At 34.8% G+C, this 17600-nt stretch overlaps 2 protein-coding genes across 3 annotated transcripts in view; one reads left to right on the top strand and one right to left on the bottom strand.

Moving 5' to 3' along the window:
- LOC117104415 (ribosome biogenesis protein NOP53-like) lies at positions 1 to 7416 on the top strand. The gene is made up of 12 exons (XM_033245264.1): positions 1 to 200; positions 759 to 823; positions 1115 to 1217; positions 1831 to 2027; positions 2881 to 2957; positions 3826 to 3918; positions 4444 to 4548; positions 4885 to 5043; positions 5852 to 6027; positions 6497 to 6563; positions 6741 to 6817; positions 7148 to 7416. The coding sequence occupies exons 1-12, from the start codon at positions 67 to 69 to the stop codon at positions 7206 to 7208; spliced, it is 1314 nt and encodes a 437-aa protein (XP_033101155.1). The 5' UTR covers positions 1 to 66; the 3' UTR covers positions 7209 to 7416.
- LOC117104413 (serine/threonine-protein kinase MRCK alpha-like) overlaps positions 7214 to 17600 on the bottom strand; it is a 52887-nt gene continuing 42500 nt past the window's right edge. For both annotated transcript variants that reach the window (XM_033245260.1, XM_033245262.1), the window contains exons 26-37: positions 17431 to 17512; positions 16744 to 16960; positions 16287 to 16427; positions 15772 to 16095; positions 15109 to 15216; positions 14332 to 14412; positions 13598 to 13695; positions 12906 to 12999; positions 12714 to 12798; positions 12469 to 12568; positions 11466 to 11754; positions 7214 to 8722 (exon numbers count right to left, since the gene is read on the bottom strand). In XM_033245260.1, coding sequence (XP_033101151.1) covers positions 8610 to 8722; positions 11466 to 11754; positions 12469 to 12568; positions 12714 to 12798; positions 12906 to 12999; positions 13598 to 13695; positions 14332 to 14412; positions 15109 to 15216; positions 15772 to 16095; positions 16287 to 16427; positions 16744 to 16960; positions 17431 to 17512 — 1732 coding nt within the window. In that variant the 3' untranslated portion in view covers positions 7214 to 8609. The remainder of the gene's footprint in view (positions 8723 to 11465; positions 11755 to 12468; positions 12569 to 12713; positions 12799 to 12905; positions 13000 to 13597; positions 13696 to 14331; positions 14413 to 15108; positions 15217 to 15771; positions 16096 to 16286; positions 16428 to 16743; positions 16961 to 17430; positions 17513 to 17600) is intronic.

Genomic DNA, 17600 nt, shown 5'->3' with positions numbered 1-17600 from the left:
AAAAAAACGTGTGCAAGGTTGTGGCTGGATGGATACCTATTCGGGGTGTTAGAATAAAAACATAATATGACTGAACTTCAAATTAAAAAAGGGCCTCGAAAAAGATTCGCCAAGAACAGAAAGAAAGCATGGCGAAAACATACTGATATTAAAGATGTCGAAGACTTTCTTGAAGACCAACGAATGCAGCTTAGAACCGGGTAAGTGTGGATAGGCCAAGGCATGCTAGGACATAGGCCTAGGTAGGCCTACTTACCAGACTGTAGTGTTTCATACACAGGACTGGTCACAAGGCCTAGGCTTAGGAAAGGCCAGATAGGCCTACACTAGGTTGAAACAGTGGCACTCGTCAATTTGACGGTGCCTTCAACAATCTACATTAATAATCTTAACTAATATAGTATGATAAATAAGTTTAAGGTTGGCAACAGCTAGGGACACTCAACACTTACTTACCGAGATAGGGTATGGCACTGTATTTCTAGCCACTGCCTACCTTTCGTTTGTAATTTCTACGTCTACGTTGACACTGAAGCAGATCCCGGCTGGGTATACTGTACTGTAATTGTCCAGTAAATGGTCAGCATAACAATAACAGTCTACCTCAAAAGTGTTTGTTGACATTTATATTGCATTGCATTTGCTGTTGCTTGGGTATTGAATTAAGAAATATTTTACAAGTTTGTAATATCCAAATACTGTATATTGATAATAAAACTGTGCATATAATAAACAATTAAAATATTTTTTTCTTGTAGAGGTTTGGTTTCAGAAAAGAAAGATGAAAACTTGTTCTTTGTAGAATCTAAGCCTGCTATAGAAGGTAGAGTTGTTTGTTTTCTATATAAATAAAATTTATATAGAATGGATCAAAGATTAATTGTTCATTTCAGATGCAGACGATGTATGAACAGTATTCTTTTTATTAGTAAATTAGCGAAGAAATATTTGTTTTAATTTTCAGTTTGATAGGCCTATCATATTGTTAGTCATTGCTTATTCTGTTTTATTGGTTTGGTTTAAGTTGCATGATTCAGCTTATTTGTTACTTCCTTACTCCACATTTAGTGGATGATGAGCAGTAGTGAAAATTGATACACTTGTGGTTTTACAGAACCAGAACATTCAAAAGGCAGGAGGAAGAGAGTGAAAGTTGAAAAACCATTAAAATGCCACAGAAACTTGACGCCCAATCCATTTATACCACCAGTCCACAGGTGAGCAGGTTTGTAGCTGTAGAAAACTAAGGGTGGGTGATAACATTGGTAAACTCTAAATAATAAAAGTGGATTTTAAGGATGGAAAAGTGGATTATTAAGGGTGGGTATAAGGCCTGAAATTAGCTTTAGACTTGGTGAAAAACTTCAGGGATGAGTGGCCCCGGCCACTATAACTACATCCCTGGGTGAGATATGATACGATACGATTTATTGTTACTCTCCTTTAAAATGGAGGAACATTCTTGCACAGGAGAGGTTTGACCCAGATAATACAATATAAAAATGATATATTAACAATATAAATCAAAATACAAAGTTAATACCGAGCATAAACAACTGTTTACATTAAGTCAAAATATTTTTAAAAATCTAAAAATAAATTAAAAATTAAATGGGGGTGGTAATTTCTTTCATTGATTTATGTCTATGAGCAATGGCCTTGGATAAAAGAAAAATAAATGATGTATAAACTTTGATGTATTTATTGACATTAGAGTAGTAGTTATTTGAATAGTTTTTTGTTTTTTTTCTGGACATACTGTAGCAGAGTTGCTTGTCTGTTTTCTTGTTTTAAGGATTATATATAAATTGTACTTTTTCTTATGCATAGTCCAACTTATACAAAACCGAAGAAGAAAGGAAAGCGAGTATTAGCAAAAGAAGAAGCAGAAAGGAAGGGTTTAATTGGTCGAGTGAAAAAACAAAAATTAGAAATGGCTGCTGTCCAAAGACAGACACATAAGCAACTAAAACAAAGGCAAGGGGAATCCAGAAAAAGTGGTCGGCAAGAATATGATTTATGGTCTGGTAAGTTACAATAAAATTACTATAAAAAATTCAAAAATATTTGAAAACAGTACAATAAACATTCATGATTATAACAATTACCATAATAATTACTATCTATAGTAACATATAATATAGTGTAAAGTTGTTTTTTTATACTGTACAATTGAATTTAGTCTTTTTGTATCCTGTGAACTTTCAAGAATATCCTTAACTTATATTTTCAATGTTTGTAAATATAAGTCACTTAGGCATGCAGAATTTTATTCCAATTAAATCAATCTTCATGCAGATTTTCAAGTAAAAATGTTTTTGTTTTTCATTGTTTTTTCATTTGATTAAATTGAAATAATGTTAAGCTTGACACTTGTACAACAGTCGTAATATGACAACTCCAACTCCGCTCCCTGCGAGCGCTGAATGATGCTGTCTGGTAACTGTCGGTGGCAGTCTGAAGTTTTTGTCATTAAAAACGATCCATTGTGCACATGTCGTGACCTTGTGTTCTCCATAGCATCGCATCGGCTAACGACCCTCGGGTGTAAGCATTGAGTGGCAGCTTTAATTTATAGCAGTACTTGGTGGCCATGAGAGCAGTTTATATCAATTGTCTGGACTGTTTGCAGCATTGTGATCCAGTTGAAGAATACAGAATGATAAATTTGCTGGAGATCGTTTAGTTTCCAGAAGACATGAATGTGGGAGGCTATGTCAATTTCAGGGAGATCCCTGCGATTTCTGGGAGACATGGTCCCCCTGTTACGTTGTAAATCAGAGTGTTTGTAAATGGGAGGTTGTATTGTATGGTAGCTATCACTCTATAAGCTTAAGCACCTCAGAGTGTCTAACATAGATGCTTAATTGTTTATCATAGGTAAAGAAGTAGACAATGTGAAATCGCCTGATGATGGTGGCCATTATTTGACCATTACAAAACAGAAACGTGTGAAGGTGAGTAGTACTAACAATGCAAACAATTGTAAATTTAGCATTTACTGTAATTAATAATTCTGAGATACATTGTGTATGGTACACAGGGTCATTATACTATATTATTCTTTATACAAAATTACATTTAAATCTCAACAAAATTTCAAATCAACATAAAAAATGTATCGGCATTTAAAGAGAGTAAGAATCAATATTCAAAGTGGCAGTGTTAAAATTACAAGTTCTAATTATTAAAGGGAAAAAATTATGTTTAAAATGCCGTGCAAGATTAAATATTGAAAAGGGATATTAAAATGTACAGGGAGAGTTCCACATTTTCCAGTCAAAAATGTATTAAATATAAATTGTTATTTTCTGTCATAAATCTTAATATAAAGGAGAATCTTAATCTTTACATCGAAACACCTACAATGCCCGACCCAATCTGCTCTTCCCTTTTATCCTGTTGGGTTCAAGGCGACCCCATGTGGAGTTGAATTGCTTGGTGGTGAAATACTTGCTTTCCATGCCCAGGGTCCTGGGATCAATTCCTGTAACAATAACAGGATTTTTTCTCATGACCAACTCCACTCCCTAACCCTCATAATGAGACTTTATCTATGTAGAGCATCTTGTGTGTATGTTCGCTTGTGATGGGATTGCCACTTTGAAGAGTGATTAAGTTCACTGCTGACATATCCCAGTTGGTCCATTTTTGTACACCTGGGTACAACCCTGATTTCCAAGATGGTCATGTACAGAAGGAATAATTGTTAAGAGAATGTGTTAAAATGGACATAAGATAAGGATGGTTAATTATCTAGTTAAGTTATTGAATGAATTGCAAGATATTACATAAATGAATATTCCAAACGATTGTTGATTTCAGTGTCGTCGTCAGCACCTTAGCAAGACACCTGTCCCAGCTGTTGAGGTGCTTCCAAGTGGTGCGTCTTACAACCCTTCATATGAGGATCATCAGGTTATCATTCGTTTTTATTCTTCAGTTGTAATAAACATTTGTTACCGAGTTCGTAGTTGATAGTGATGTCAGGGTTAGGCAATTGTGTAATTTTGGCTATACCTGTAGGTTACTACGTCAATGATATCATAACCCCATGTAAAAATCAAATGCAGAACTAAAGTCCTATTCCAGTGAAAACTCAAGTCATTAATATATTTTTGTTATTTTATAACCCATTTAGTGAGAGGTGGTGTATCTACACACCTAGCCTATACCCATGAATGAGTTTTTGGTTACTGATATCGTGCAATTTTATAAAATGTCAATAGGCAGGCTAACAAAAATAATAACAAATACATTTACGTCCTCAAATCTTTAGACAACCTTTTCCCTACAGTATAGCATATTATCAAGAATGCTTTAGCCACAAATGATGATAATGATAAGTTCGTATTCGTTATTTTTTTTGTAAGGTTGCAAAATCTCCCTACAGTAATATTGTCAATTGTAATTGTAACCATGTTTTTTTCTTTATTATTTAAGGACCTGTTGAAAGATGCATTAGTGGAAGCTGTGGCATGCGAGAAGAAGGAAGCCAAAGTAAACAGATGGCATTCGTTTTCCACAGTAGATGCTTATGATCAGCAGGTAACCAGAACAACTGCATCCAATTTCAGATTGGTACATTTTTGGGCTGGGCTGGCGCCTTTGAAACCCATAAATTGTCATATATTTCATGGGCTTCGCCCGCTGGATCACTTAAAACATTTTGAGCGATGCCTGACCATGCCCAATTTGCTCTCGTTGGGGACCTCAAACTGGCGCCACCCCTGTTTTTTCACCTGCCCCTCTAAATATTTTTCATAAGGGAAATGTTTTAGGCCTTATTCATTACTGTTACATGCATATTTGCTAGTCATGCATTATCACAGTTAAAATATCTTGTATTTAAGTTTTTAATTGGTTTTATTTCATTTTTTAAAGAAAAATTGGTTAAGTGAAATGTCTGAAGGTCTGTTCAACGAAGAAGAGAAACAGCCAATTGCTATAAAAGAGAGTGTTAAGGAGGATGATACTGCTGGTAAAACAGGAACAAGAAAAACCAGGCTTCAAAGACAAAAAGAAGCCAAAATAAAAGAAATGGTAATGATATATTTAATGTATAATAGTATGGACAAAAGTAATTGTTAATATATTGCCCAAGCACAGTACCAATATTTTATTTACTAGGCTTAAAGTTTTACGGTTAACTGTCATTTTGGCTGGTAAAATGGTAACAATATAGAAACATCCATATCTGTCAATTGATTTTGTATATGGAAAGCCAAAAGAGCAACATTAAGAATCTGGTTTTATTATACAGAATGCCAAAAGGGCAACTTTCAAAAAGAAGTCTTGTGGCTATTTTACGAAATTAATCGCGACGTTCACATACTAGAGTGGAGTGTACCCTCTAGTAAAAATACATAAATGAAGCTTAAAAAGGGCTGTGTTTACACATCATTCTAGTATTCTGATTGAGCTCCTTTTCCTAAAAAATGGTTCTTCTTGGTAACATTTATTTTTTTTGCTGAATTAATTATTTAATAAAATATTGTAAGACTCTTCTCATATACAGTAATGGAACTGTTTATTTTATGAATGCATTTACATGACTAGGGAGTGTAGGGCGTTGCCAATTAGTTGCAAATATAACCTAAAGTAGAAGTAGTATTCTGGGCACTATCAACCATGATAGCTCAGAAGCTCATGGGTTTTATTTATTTATTCAGGTATAAAACACATTACAAAAACCAGAACAAGGCTGCTTTTTAAACCAGATATTCTATGCATGTTACAGTTTATATACTGTAAAAGTGTACTGGTGGTAATTATACTACTCTGCCAGTTATAGGGGAACCCTGGATATATAATAGTGGAATATATTTAATAATCATCATTTTATTTACAGGAAAACAAAATACAAAAAGGGAAAGACAAGAATATTAAGATGCATCAAGTGTATAGATTGAAAGCTCTAAAAAATGAAATCAAAGAGGAGGAGGACCTTATGAAAAAGAAAAGGGAGAAGAAATTGGCAGTGAAGAAACAACTTTCCAAAAAGACCAAACAAATCGGGCCCCACAAGTATCCTTTTAATTTTAATCAAGTTGGTATATTTAAGGAATAATTTTTGATGTAGTAAAATGTATATATGTAAAGGCCAACTCAGACAGCATAAATATGAACAACTACGGGGCCAGCATTACACGACACCAATTCCGTACCATCAAGTTTTGTTTTACACAAATTTCTTGTACAAACACACACACACGACTTAGGATTATTATGCTTTATAGTAATACAGACTATGGCAATCCTATCATGTGTTTGTAATCGGTAAACAGATTGATAAAATGGTTTCATTTTCTTAATGGAAGATTTCATGTCGGCAGGCAGAGGGTTCACAAAACAGGGTATAAAAATCATCTGCCTTAATGCTGCTTGTATTATGAAAGTGTCATTAAATTACTGTACACCGACTGGCATATTACCTTCTGCTGTGCAAAAGATATTGTTGTAAAAGTGTATCACATCCTTAATGTACACTGTGTAGATATGAAGCTGTACCAATCTCTTACAAGTTGAGTGATGAACTTGTTGGGAGCTTACGGGAACTGAAGGTTGGTCCATTTTTTGAATAGGGACATTAAGCCATTAATTTGGTAGTTTGTTTTTTAGCCTGTCACTATGGGTATTTTTACATTCAGTGCACTATCAACAATTTTATGGTACACATGTATATTTAATTATGTAAATGTTAAGTATTTCATCTCAGATTTTGTTATTGTTCTTTATAGCCTGAAGGAGACATGCTTAAGGAATGCTACAAGGACTATGAAAGACGAAATATGGTAGAACCGAGAGTTTGGAAGAGGTAATTTGCTTTATTTTGCTTTAGGCACTAGGGCCAAGGATATGCCAGTGAACTTCATCATTCTTCAAAGTGGCAATTCCATCACAAGACAATGAGCTGTATGGATCAGTACACCAGGGTAACCCTGTACTAGGTTCTTTAAAGTACACATGAGCCAATTATGTAAACTGGGCCTATGGTTTATAGTCCTTATCCGAAAAGATTTATTCCACCTGCAGAACCAGTGCCCCTACCTTACCTGCTCAGCCATTTGTAACATTTGTTACATATGTAACTTATAACTGCATTATCAAAACAACCTTCTTTTACCTTGCTTTCTTTTTCTTACAGAGGAACAAAACCAAATTTGAAGACGGTCGAAAAAAGGAGTCACAGAGAGGCTATAGCATAACATTATTTTTAGTCTGTTTTTACAGTTTTATTCACATGAAAACAAGTGTATTAAATAGCAAAAGCTAAACCGTCAATCACATTCTAAGAGTGCAGTTAATTAGCCAATTGTTTTTATTATTCAAATAACTTAATTACCGATTATTACATCTAGCGCTGACCCATTTACTCGCTTTGAATTCACGAAAATAAAAAAAATATGGAGCATATCACTAGATTTATGTCTTGTTTATTTTGTGATTTGGAAGACTGTCTAGGATTTCCGAATACCATACTCTTGTGTCGCGCACGCACGTACACATGTGGAAAATGCACATTTGTAATTAAACTATACAACTAAGATATAAACAATCCGTTACATTGCTCCTATAAATAAAATCTGAATATATCAAGGTATGAAGGCAACAAACCTTAACCCTGATATCATGCAAACGCAATGAGTCCATGTAGAATAATTTAAATACAGCCACCAATATGATTCAAAAAGTCCACCGAACTCAGCACCTAGTTCTGATACATTTTGTTAAAGCCTTGCGCTGCAAAATACCGATTTACCATGATTTTGTTAGTTGCTAGAATACTTTCTGATATTTTTTGAATGCAAGATATAAAAACAGCAAGCATTCTACTACTTGGCTTAAATAATTTCTTAGACTATAAGACAAGGTTGGGTGAAAACTTGAGGTCCCAATTACTCTTAAAAACTCTCTCACTCCCATCTATGTTTTAATAGTTCATTCTTTCTTTACACATATACTAATTGTTTCCCCTGGAAGAAAAAACAAATATAAAATCTTGGAAACGAAGAAACACCTTTCACCATCGCTTCTACAAGAATGATTTCAGTAGGAAATTTTATTTACCTTGAACTGGCCCCAATTTTTTCACCATCTACTTACTTGTTTTATATATTAAGTACACACACACGCACACATTTATCATTGGGTTGTCTATTAACTCCACTCTTATACTGTATATAGTTTATATATCTTTTATTCTTTGACATGATTTTTAGTTAGTGCTAATTTTTGTTCTTAATTGCCATTTCTAAGTATTCATTTCAAATTCACTTAATCACCAGTTTTGACCAAACATTAAAATCCATTTACAAACAACTTGAATTGTAACAATTTTTTCTAGAGATGAAGCTGCAAAATTAGTTCAGTTTGAAAAACAAGTTGTAGAGGAGAAAACCAGCATCTAGTAGCAGAAATTGGTTTAATACAGTATGTGGAAATAAGCAGTTGATTATGTTAATGATGATGATCGCAGTGTCTCAACACTGGTTAGGCCTACATCAAAGCAAAGTGCATACTATCTATATTTGTCAACAGGTCTACTGGCATGTTTTCATATTTAAAGGCAGATGTACACAATAATTGCTTTGACAACAGATGTCAGATTAGTTGGAGGTCTTGTCCTCACTTTCCCAGCCCGAGCCTGCTGAGCCTTGGTCCGGCTCCACAAAACTTGTTCTCTGAGGAGTGGGCGGGGAGCTGGAGCTGTTATTTGAACCTAAGAAGATGGAAGAAAGGTGGAGAATGAACATGGCAAGCAACAATGTACACAAAGTGAAATGCATTGAAGCAAATAATATATACAGTATGATCAGACTGAAAAGCTACCTGTAGATTTGTGTTTCAGTGGTGGCGCAAGTGTAGAGGATGAGGACCAGGGCCACCCCCCCCCCCCCAACCTTCTCACCTAACCAGAAAGAACGATTTTCGGGGATTAAAACAAACAAATTTACAGAATGTGAAACTTCAAAATTGATTGAATAAGCCATTTTAATTTATAAATTTTGAAGGTTATTTGGGGTCTCACCCCTGGACCACGCCTAAGGGCTTCTGGAATTCGCCTAGCCCCCACCCAATTATGTTCCCGTCAGGCATCTTGAATTCCCCATTGGGCAAATCCTGGCACCACAACAGCTGTGTTTTGAGCATTTTGATAATGAGGCTTGCAAGAAAGTGAATGCCATAGATAGTTGTACAATGTTGATGAAATGTATTATTAATGTTATACCGTAAAACCTCAAAAAGAAACCCAATGTGTTTAATCTTGAGGAGAAGCCCATCTCTAAATTGAAGCCACCGCCCCACCCCCTCTCCACTTTAATTAGCAAAAGTAGTATTGAAAAGAAGCCCACCTCGTAAGTCATCATTAAAAAAATGATTTTCTTTATTTTTTAACAGGTCTGCAGGAGCCCTATTGTGATAGTAGTAATTCACAAAATTTACAGCATTAACTTTAAAAAGAAGCTCCCTCTTTATTTTGCAAAAGTAGCCTCGACAAGAAGCCCATCGAAATGTCGCTAAAAAAGGGCTTCCATTCAAGTTTTACGGTATGTAGGCATGTATGCGGGAATATACATTGTATATATCGAGATATGCATGTACTACAGTATTGCTTATGTAATATCTAAAAGCAGTTAATATAGTATGGTCCACTATAGGCATATTGCACACTATAAACAAAATTTAAAAAATAAATAAAATAAGTGTTTTTTGCAGTCATATATTATTAATATGCATACCTGTATAAATTTTACCAGAGGTTAGCATAATTATCAGAGTAAAAATGTTTCAATGGAAACAATAATATGCATTGAAGTGCATAATTGGAATACAAATACAGTATTTAAAAACTAAAGGCTTATTTATACATGATTCGATATAATTTTAAAATTCTTATATAGTTATATTTCAAGGTAAAACTCTTGGGCAAGAGGCTATGCTATTAGGAATGTCTATGATATATATATCAAACATGGAGAACACTCACTTAGTTCTAAATTTAGACTGCCTCAGTTTTGGCAAGTCTCCACAAATCGTGACAGTCTCCTAGAAATCAAGACAACCACCCGCACTCCAGAAAATAAACCGATCTCAAGCAAATTCATGATATTTGCAAATTTTTACTAATTTATTATCAATTGTCTCATGCAGGTCAGTGCCGATGCATATCACCATTGGCAGCAAAATATAATTAGATGCAATAGCGCCGGGGAAACCGGGGCAAGTACCCCGGGATAACTAGCTAAATATAATAAAATAATATAAATAAATACAAGTTATTAAACATATACATTTCTCCAGTATCATTCATGTGTTTTTCCCACGAAAATTGTAAATAAAGTTGACCGTTTATTGATGAAAGCTGGTATTTAATTGCTTTTAATTCTTTTTTATGAATATTTTCATGACTTCTACTACTCTAGAATCTATGTTTACAATTTATTAAATAGTAAATTCTTTACGTTATTTAATTAATATATATAAAAGGCTTGAAGTTATAAAATACGCAAAGACCTGATAGAGGTTTGATTGTCAAAAAAATAGTGAATTAATATATTAAACCAGTGGCGGATTTAAAGGCAGGCCCCTCACCAACCCCCTAAATTTTGCAAAATGTAAAAAAAATGTTGAAAAAAAAAATATACTTCAATTTAAGTCTAAGAGTGCAATTTCCGGCCGTCCCAAGGTGCTATAATCATAAATTTACTTACCTCAGCCCCAACCATGGTGGGGCTGAGGTAGATAGACCGCCTATCCCTGAATGTCCCTTCTCGGGTCCCCTCTATTTAAAATTCCTGGATCTGCCACTGTATTTAATACATGTTATGAATCCTTTCAGTATGTTTGGATAAAAGGGAGGATAGGTCAGGCTTTTTATATTTCTATACTTCATTTTTCATAACCTGGTGTAGGCACTCTATAATCATTTAAATTGTCCTCTAATCCGTTTATAGGCCGTAGCTTCCGGGGAGGGGGAACCAGGGATCTGCCCCTCCATCCTGCTGGGGCCCAGGTGGTCCCAAACCCCCAACCAATGAGCCCTGGCAGCGAAGATGCCCCGGGGCCCGCGGCCACTCTCGGCGGCCCTGATTAGATGTGTTAAGAGAGCTTATGTAATAACTACATCTCATGAAAATGGCTTCTTACATCTTGGGACCCCTGGTTTTAGGTTACATAAAATTTCCAATTATCAATTTTTATAATAGCCAAATTTAACTTAAAATGTTGCACTATAAACATTTACAATATCATTTGATGACTTTTTTTACAATTTACAATGATACTTACAAACACAAAAAAGATTTAAATTTTGATGTCCTTTTGGCAAACATACTTCATTGCCACCTCTTCTCTATAATTTGGATTATTACAGACAACATTACATGACCATTAGTGGAATACTCTTGGTTAGTAGTTTGATGCACTACCAGACGATATTCCACTACTCGTATCATCCTTACCTAAAGACAGCCTATGACTTGATGTAAATGTAAAGTCTTCTCCGAATAAACTCATATCGGACCTCGGCAGGAAGCCTTCCGGCGAATGCTGCATATCCATCTTGGGACTAGTAGACGGCTCGCTACCATTCACGTTGTTAGCGTCTGTTCGTCCACCTATCTGAATGGTCGTGTGCGGTCTCTGTCGCACAATTGGTTTACTAGCAGTTGCTGGTGGCAAGCCTGCCGGTTGGAACATACTTTTCACTCTCTCCATCCCTGGTGGTGCATCCTCTTGTGGTTTGTTTATCTGATACAAAAGGAGAAACATTCAAATATTTGAATACTACTTGCCTTCTAAAGCCAGATACTGCAACGAATCCAACCCCGCCCCCTGTAAGAGCTAGATGACGTGAAGCCGTCTGCTGATTGTCGATGGCGGTCTGAAAGGATCGTCGTGTGAGACGATCAGTTCAACGCGCATCGTCAACCGTAAGGAGTCCTCCGCTTTAAAAGGCTTTTCAATAAAATTCACATGATTTTATCACCTTCAGATGCAATGTTAACCATTTCAGACAAAATATGTATATGTTAACAGTATTTCTATCAGTTTGCATAGCCAATTTAGTGTACAGGCTACCATTTCACCAGTAAATACTGCACTCTTGTGACTGACTAAATGAGCATAATTAACTATACCCTGGTAGTAAACAGGCAGTTTATTGAATGCCGTGTGTTTAGCCTAAAATATAGATCCCACCAGTACCCTTAATAATCAATACTCAAATCCTACAAAAAAGCGGATGACCATCATTTCTCTTTTTTTGCTATCTCCATCATTATCACAGTAGTACACCAGAACATCATCATCCTCACCCTCATTTTCATCAATCCGCTCCCACCATCATGTCATCTTTATTATCAAATTAACTATCACCCGGCATGGCCAAAGCATTTATCTTTACATATCACTGTCATCACCATCACTTTGATAGGCTATAAAAACCTGGATGAGTGAACTAACCGGTAAATCTTTGAGTATCTGCAGGCCGTCTCCTGGACCCATGTGAGCCAAGTGATTGAAATTGGATGGACCAGATATCATCGACTTCTTATTAATTGTCCTGCAGAAATAAAAATATTATTTAAGTGATAGAGTGAAGAACTACAATAATTATTCTAAAAGACACATTGCTGAAGACACTCTTCATTAAAGCATATTTTGTTGAAATGACATAATTACTAAAATAAGGAATTAAAAATACTTGCCTCTTCATTTCATCTTTACTCTTAAATGATATTTTTCTGCGATCTTTTGAGGTTTGTTTCTCTGGTAATTCAAGGCCCTTGTCATCTACAGAAATTAAATATAAAAAATAATGTGGTAAAGTTGAAGAGAGTAAAATACAAGTAATCACATCATGAGGCATAAGTAATGCTAAGTGTGATGATGTCACTCACCAGAGTTCTTGTTCTTAAGGTATACAAGTCTCGGCTGATGCAGATCAGTAACAAAACTCAAGTTTAACCTTCCATCACGGCTAAGGACTCGTGTCTGATAAAATAAAAAATTAAATATAGTTTTTTTATCCAGTTTTCAGCCTGACAAGTCGCACCTCCATACCGCCAACTTAGCAGTGCACGGTAGTAGAGGCGCACGCTTATCCTTGGTGAAAGCCACCAGAGCCCAGCATACTGATGCCGAGATACACTACCTGCTTGTACGTCCCATGGCAAAACAACGTAACTTCTTTTATATTTTTGCTAAATTACGTTGCTTTACCTTGGAAGGGCAGTGGTAGTGATGGCCATGCGACCTCAAGATCAGGGGTGTACCTTCCTCCTTTCCTTGTGCCTGTTCAATTGAATTTCAGTTTCTTGTGGCAAAAAAGCGCATTGTGGTGGTTTTTATTGTGGAATGCGCTACAAAAATACATGACCATGACCAAGTTATATATCTTTTGGGATATGCATCCTATTCGGAAATACTATGGTATAAATGTTTATAGATAAAATAGTTATATAATTGTAACAAAAAAGGAAATGAAAAAGCAATAATAATACAGAAATAGGTTTAAAAAAAAATATAAATGTAGCAGATATAGTACTAAATTAATAACACTTACAACACCCCCTTTCCTAATAATGCTTACCCCCTTAATAGGTATTGTCTGGATCCACTGCATCTCCTGAATGTCAAACACGTCAACAGAAGTCTCACTATACACTATTAGATATGGCTCAGCATAACCTAATAAATTAATGCACGGGGTACACAAATGTAATCATGTAAACTATCAAATTTCATAAATATTTTAAAATGTATATATCTTTGATATATTCAGGCAGTGACAGTGCCAAAATTTGTCCGATAGGAGCATAGGTTTAAGGGCCCGTAACAGCCCAGAACCCCCTCTGACAATTTTGAGATTTGGAAGGCTAAATTTAAAGAGGTTCACATTCTGTAAAAATGATTTTTTTTCCCCTGATAAATTGTTGGGTGGGGGGAGTGGGAATTTTTGCACTGAAAATGAAAGGGATATTGATCCTAAATTAATCGTCTTGAAAAGGCTCCCCTAGGTGCCTGTTGAATATTCAACAAAATCTCATTTATGCATTCATATTACAACATTTTAAAATGAAAACAAAATTAGTCAGACAATTAATGAACCAAGCAAAACAAGCAGCACCTTCTTTTGACACAAATTTATTTGCCACACAAGCTAGTTTTTTTGTTTAATTTGTCAACATAATTTCAAGGGATTCAAAAAATCAATATTTTCAAATAGATATTTAAAAATTGTGTATAAAAAAATCAATCCCTCAAATTATGTGTTGTTGAACCAAATTAGATAATTTTTAAAAGCAATGAGACCAGAAAACTTACAAACTGCAGTTGGAGGTGATGGCCACATCAGCTCCCGATGCCTTGACCTTTTACCATTGTAATCAACATACACGCCAACAGCTAAAAACCGAAATGAATACGCGTTTTAAAAAAGTTTGAACAACAAAACTAATTATTGTATTTTTTTTTTTTTTTTTTTAAGATGGAACCTTAGAACTTTTATTTACAAACATAACGTATTATTAATTTCCACAACTTAATAGTAACTAATTATGAATAAATAATAATACTAATTAATAACCAAATAATTTTATCATGCCAATTTCAAAAATAATAGATGCATTTGACTCAATTTTAAAACCTGGAAAAAAGCAGAGGAAAGACAAGGGGCACAGAGTCTTTTTAAATTACGTCAAAAATAACATTACATAAATCTAATATATATATTAGTCTTTAATATTCTTATAATTTTTTTATGAGAATGAGTTATTTTCTATTATTTTGTATTTTATTACAATTGGAAATGTTTTGAATTCCATATTCTGAACCAAAAATTATCGGAGAACATCATCCAAGTGTTTGTTTTTTTGAACTACCCAGTCAGAGTCCAGGAAAACACCCCATGTGACCCCGATTTTTTTCCCATATGTTCACACTTTCCAATTCAGGATTTTGACAAGCGCTCTCACACGGACGTGCTCCTAGCTATCAGTGGGTGTTCAAAGCACATGAATAACATAGTATCTTGGGCTGGCATATTATCTATTAAAAATAAATACTTTAAAACTTCATCAAACTACTTTAAATAAAACTTACTCATAAAACACAGAAGGTATTCCTTTGAATTGAGGTCAACGACCGCTAATGAGTCCAGAGGAGACGTTGTAATGAAGGCTAAGGTAGGATCCTCTGGGTTTACCAAAGCTAAAAATAGAAAATATTTTTAAGAGTTCAAATTCATATCAGTAAATGCATAATTAACTAATTCTATAATTCTATTTAATAATGACTACAATGTAGTTTTTAATGTACCTTATGATAATTTTAATAATCAGATATTATTCTCCTGAAGACGACCGAAGCAACTCAACCGGAATGTCGAGACATTCTCAACCAACACAGTTCTATTCTATGTGGTGTACCGCAAGCATTTATATAATTTTAATAGTTATGTAATTTTCTCAATAATATTTCACTTTTTATTAAATTATTGTTCAGCTATTTTAATGTAATTATTCAAACAATTTACATATTGTGCAGTGGTCTCCTTTTTGGTTTTGTAATTTTCCTTATTTGTATTGTTAGTTAATCCTCTTATAAACCTAATTCAGCTTTTTGGCTGCCATGTGTTATGTTTTCATTAATATTGATTGAATAAATAACATTATATATGTAATATTTTCCTGTAACTTATTAGGACAAATATGAACCAAGGCTATAAACATTCCTGCTACATAAAATAGAATTTCTCTTACTTACATTGCAAGTGTGTTCCTTCATTCTGTATTGTATAGAGACCAAAACCAGACGAATACCCAACACACAGTCTACCTCCAAACACTTCCATACACTGGACTGGGATTTGCAATGCAATGTCTTTGATCTTTCTATGTCGTACACGTGTACGATTAAGTTCATATACATAAACATGCCGACGGGTGGCAATACATAGGCATGTGGTGGAGCCTTGACGAATCCTGCCCGTGGTGAACATAGTACAACCCCTAGGCTCCTCAACTTTGATACTACTGACATCCTGATCCAGGGCTGCTATTGGAAACAGACGAAGATGGCGCCCCTTACCTGCATTAATAGCAAAAATAGTAATCTAATAAAAATGTAGAAAATACATATCATTTTCTTTCTCCCTGACGAACTGTGGTTTTTTTCTTCTTTTTTGCGGGAAAATGGGGGGGGGGGGTGCTGCAAGAAAATTATCTTAGGTAAAATTCCCCTTTCCCACAAGCTCACTGGATTGTGTTGGTTTACTTTACCTGATATGACAATAACAAGCTGGTCTTCTTTTAAAACTTGAACTTGATAAACTCGTTTACTGTCTGCTCTTACCACATAGCCTGTTGAGATTTCTACTGTATACAATCCATCGTCTGTTCCCATTACAAATTTATTTCCATCTACATAAAAAAAAATTGTAAAATTAATAATAAATTATTCAAAATAAATACAATTTATAAAAACGTTTTAAGCTAATGAGGCAAGAACTATTGTGCTATTATTGTTATCATTTTCTATCAACAGCCACATTGGTGATGATCAAAACTCAACCAAACTCAACTAGCACTTATTTCAATACACTAATATGCATTGAAATGTTAAAACGTAGTGGCAAAACTGCAGCATGTGCCCCACCCCAGGGGCCCCTAAACTGGATCCGCCCCTGCTTCAAGTGGTTCACACAAATATATATATATTAATGTTCATTTGACTTACCTACAATATCAGCACATTGAGTAATCTTTACAAGAGGTAAAGAGCTGTCGTAAATTTCCTTAGCTTCGAACACAGACAAATCAGGCAGTTTATTCTTGCGCAGTATACGACCTAATTCTGATAATGCCTGAACCCATTTATGTTTGTCGCCCTCTGTGTCTGCCAGGAGCAGTAGCTGTGCCTGCAGTCTTGGGGGATTCAGTTGCGATGCCGACACCTGAATGGCAAATTCATGCATTCATTTAAAATGAATTGAAATATTCCCGACAAGTGTTGCGGTGTCAAGTATTTTTTAAAACCAGATCTTGACGTGTTATGTTAATATTTGTTTTTTATACATTTCAATTTCCTTTTTTCAAATTTTCTACTACTAGTTACACGTAAATGATGCTTATCAATATACTACCTTCTCCCCTCCTCCCAACCTTTGTGAATTTTAAAATAATTTTTTCCTTAAAATTGACCAGTTAGGAGGAGAGGTAAAGGTAACAAAATTTACAAGCAAAATTTTCAGATATCTGATAGTCAGTAAATTATATTATGCCAATTTCATTACCATTTGTCTTTTTCAAGTGTTAAATTAATAAAATTACCCAAGAGTTGTATCATCTCCCATGTACATAAATAATACTATACTACTGTATTAAGATTGGTTGCTGCAAACCATGTGACCATATGTTCACTTACTTTAAAGATACATGGTACATCTTTCCTATTGGCATGGATTACATCAGCAGCCAGAACTGAACTCACAGAAAATTCCTCATCCCTAAAGAAGATGAGAAAGAGCAAAGCTTCATAGAGAGAATTACATTTTCATTAAAAATATATAAGATTATTTATGTTTTTTAATAAAT

The sequence above is a fragment of the Anneissia japonica genome, unplaced genomic scaffold (genome assembly GCF_011630105.1).
Source record: "Anneissia japonica isolate Jap-2015-1 unplaced genomic scaffold, ASM1163010v1 scaffold287818_len932483_cov186, whole genome shotgun sequence".
Taxonomy (NCBI): domain Eukaryota; kingdom Metazoa; phylum Echinodermata; class Crinoidea; order Comatulida; family Comatulidae; genus Anneissia; species Anneissia japonica.
Note: the sequence above shows the minus strand (reverse complement) of the source record. Positions and strands in the feature narration are given on the sequence as shown.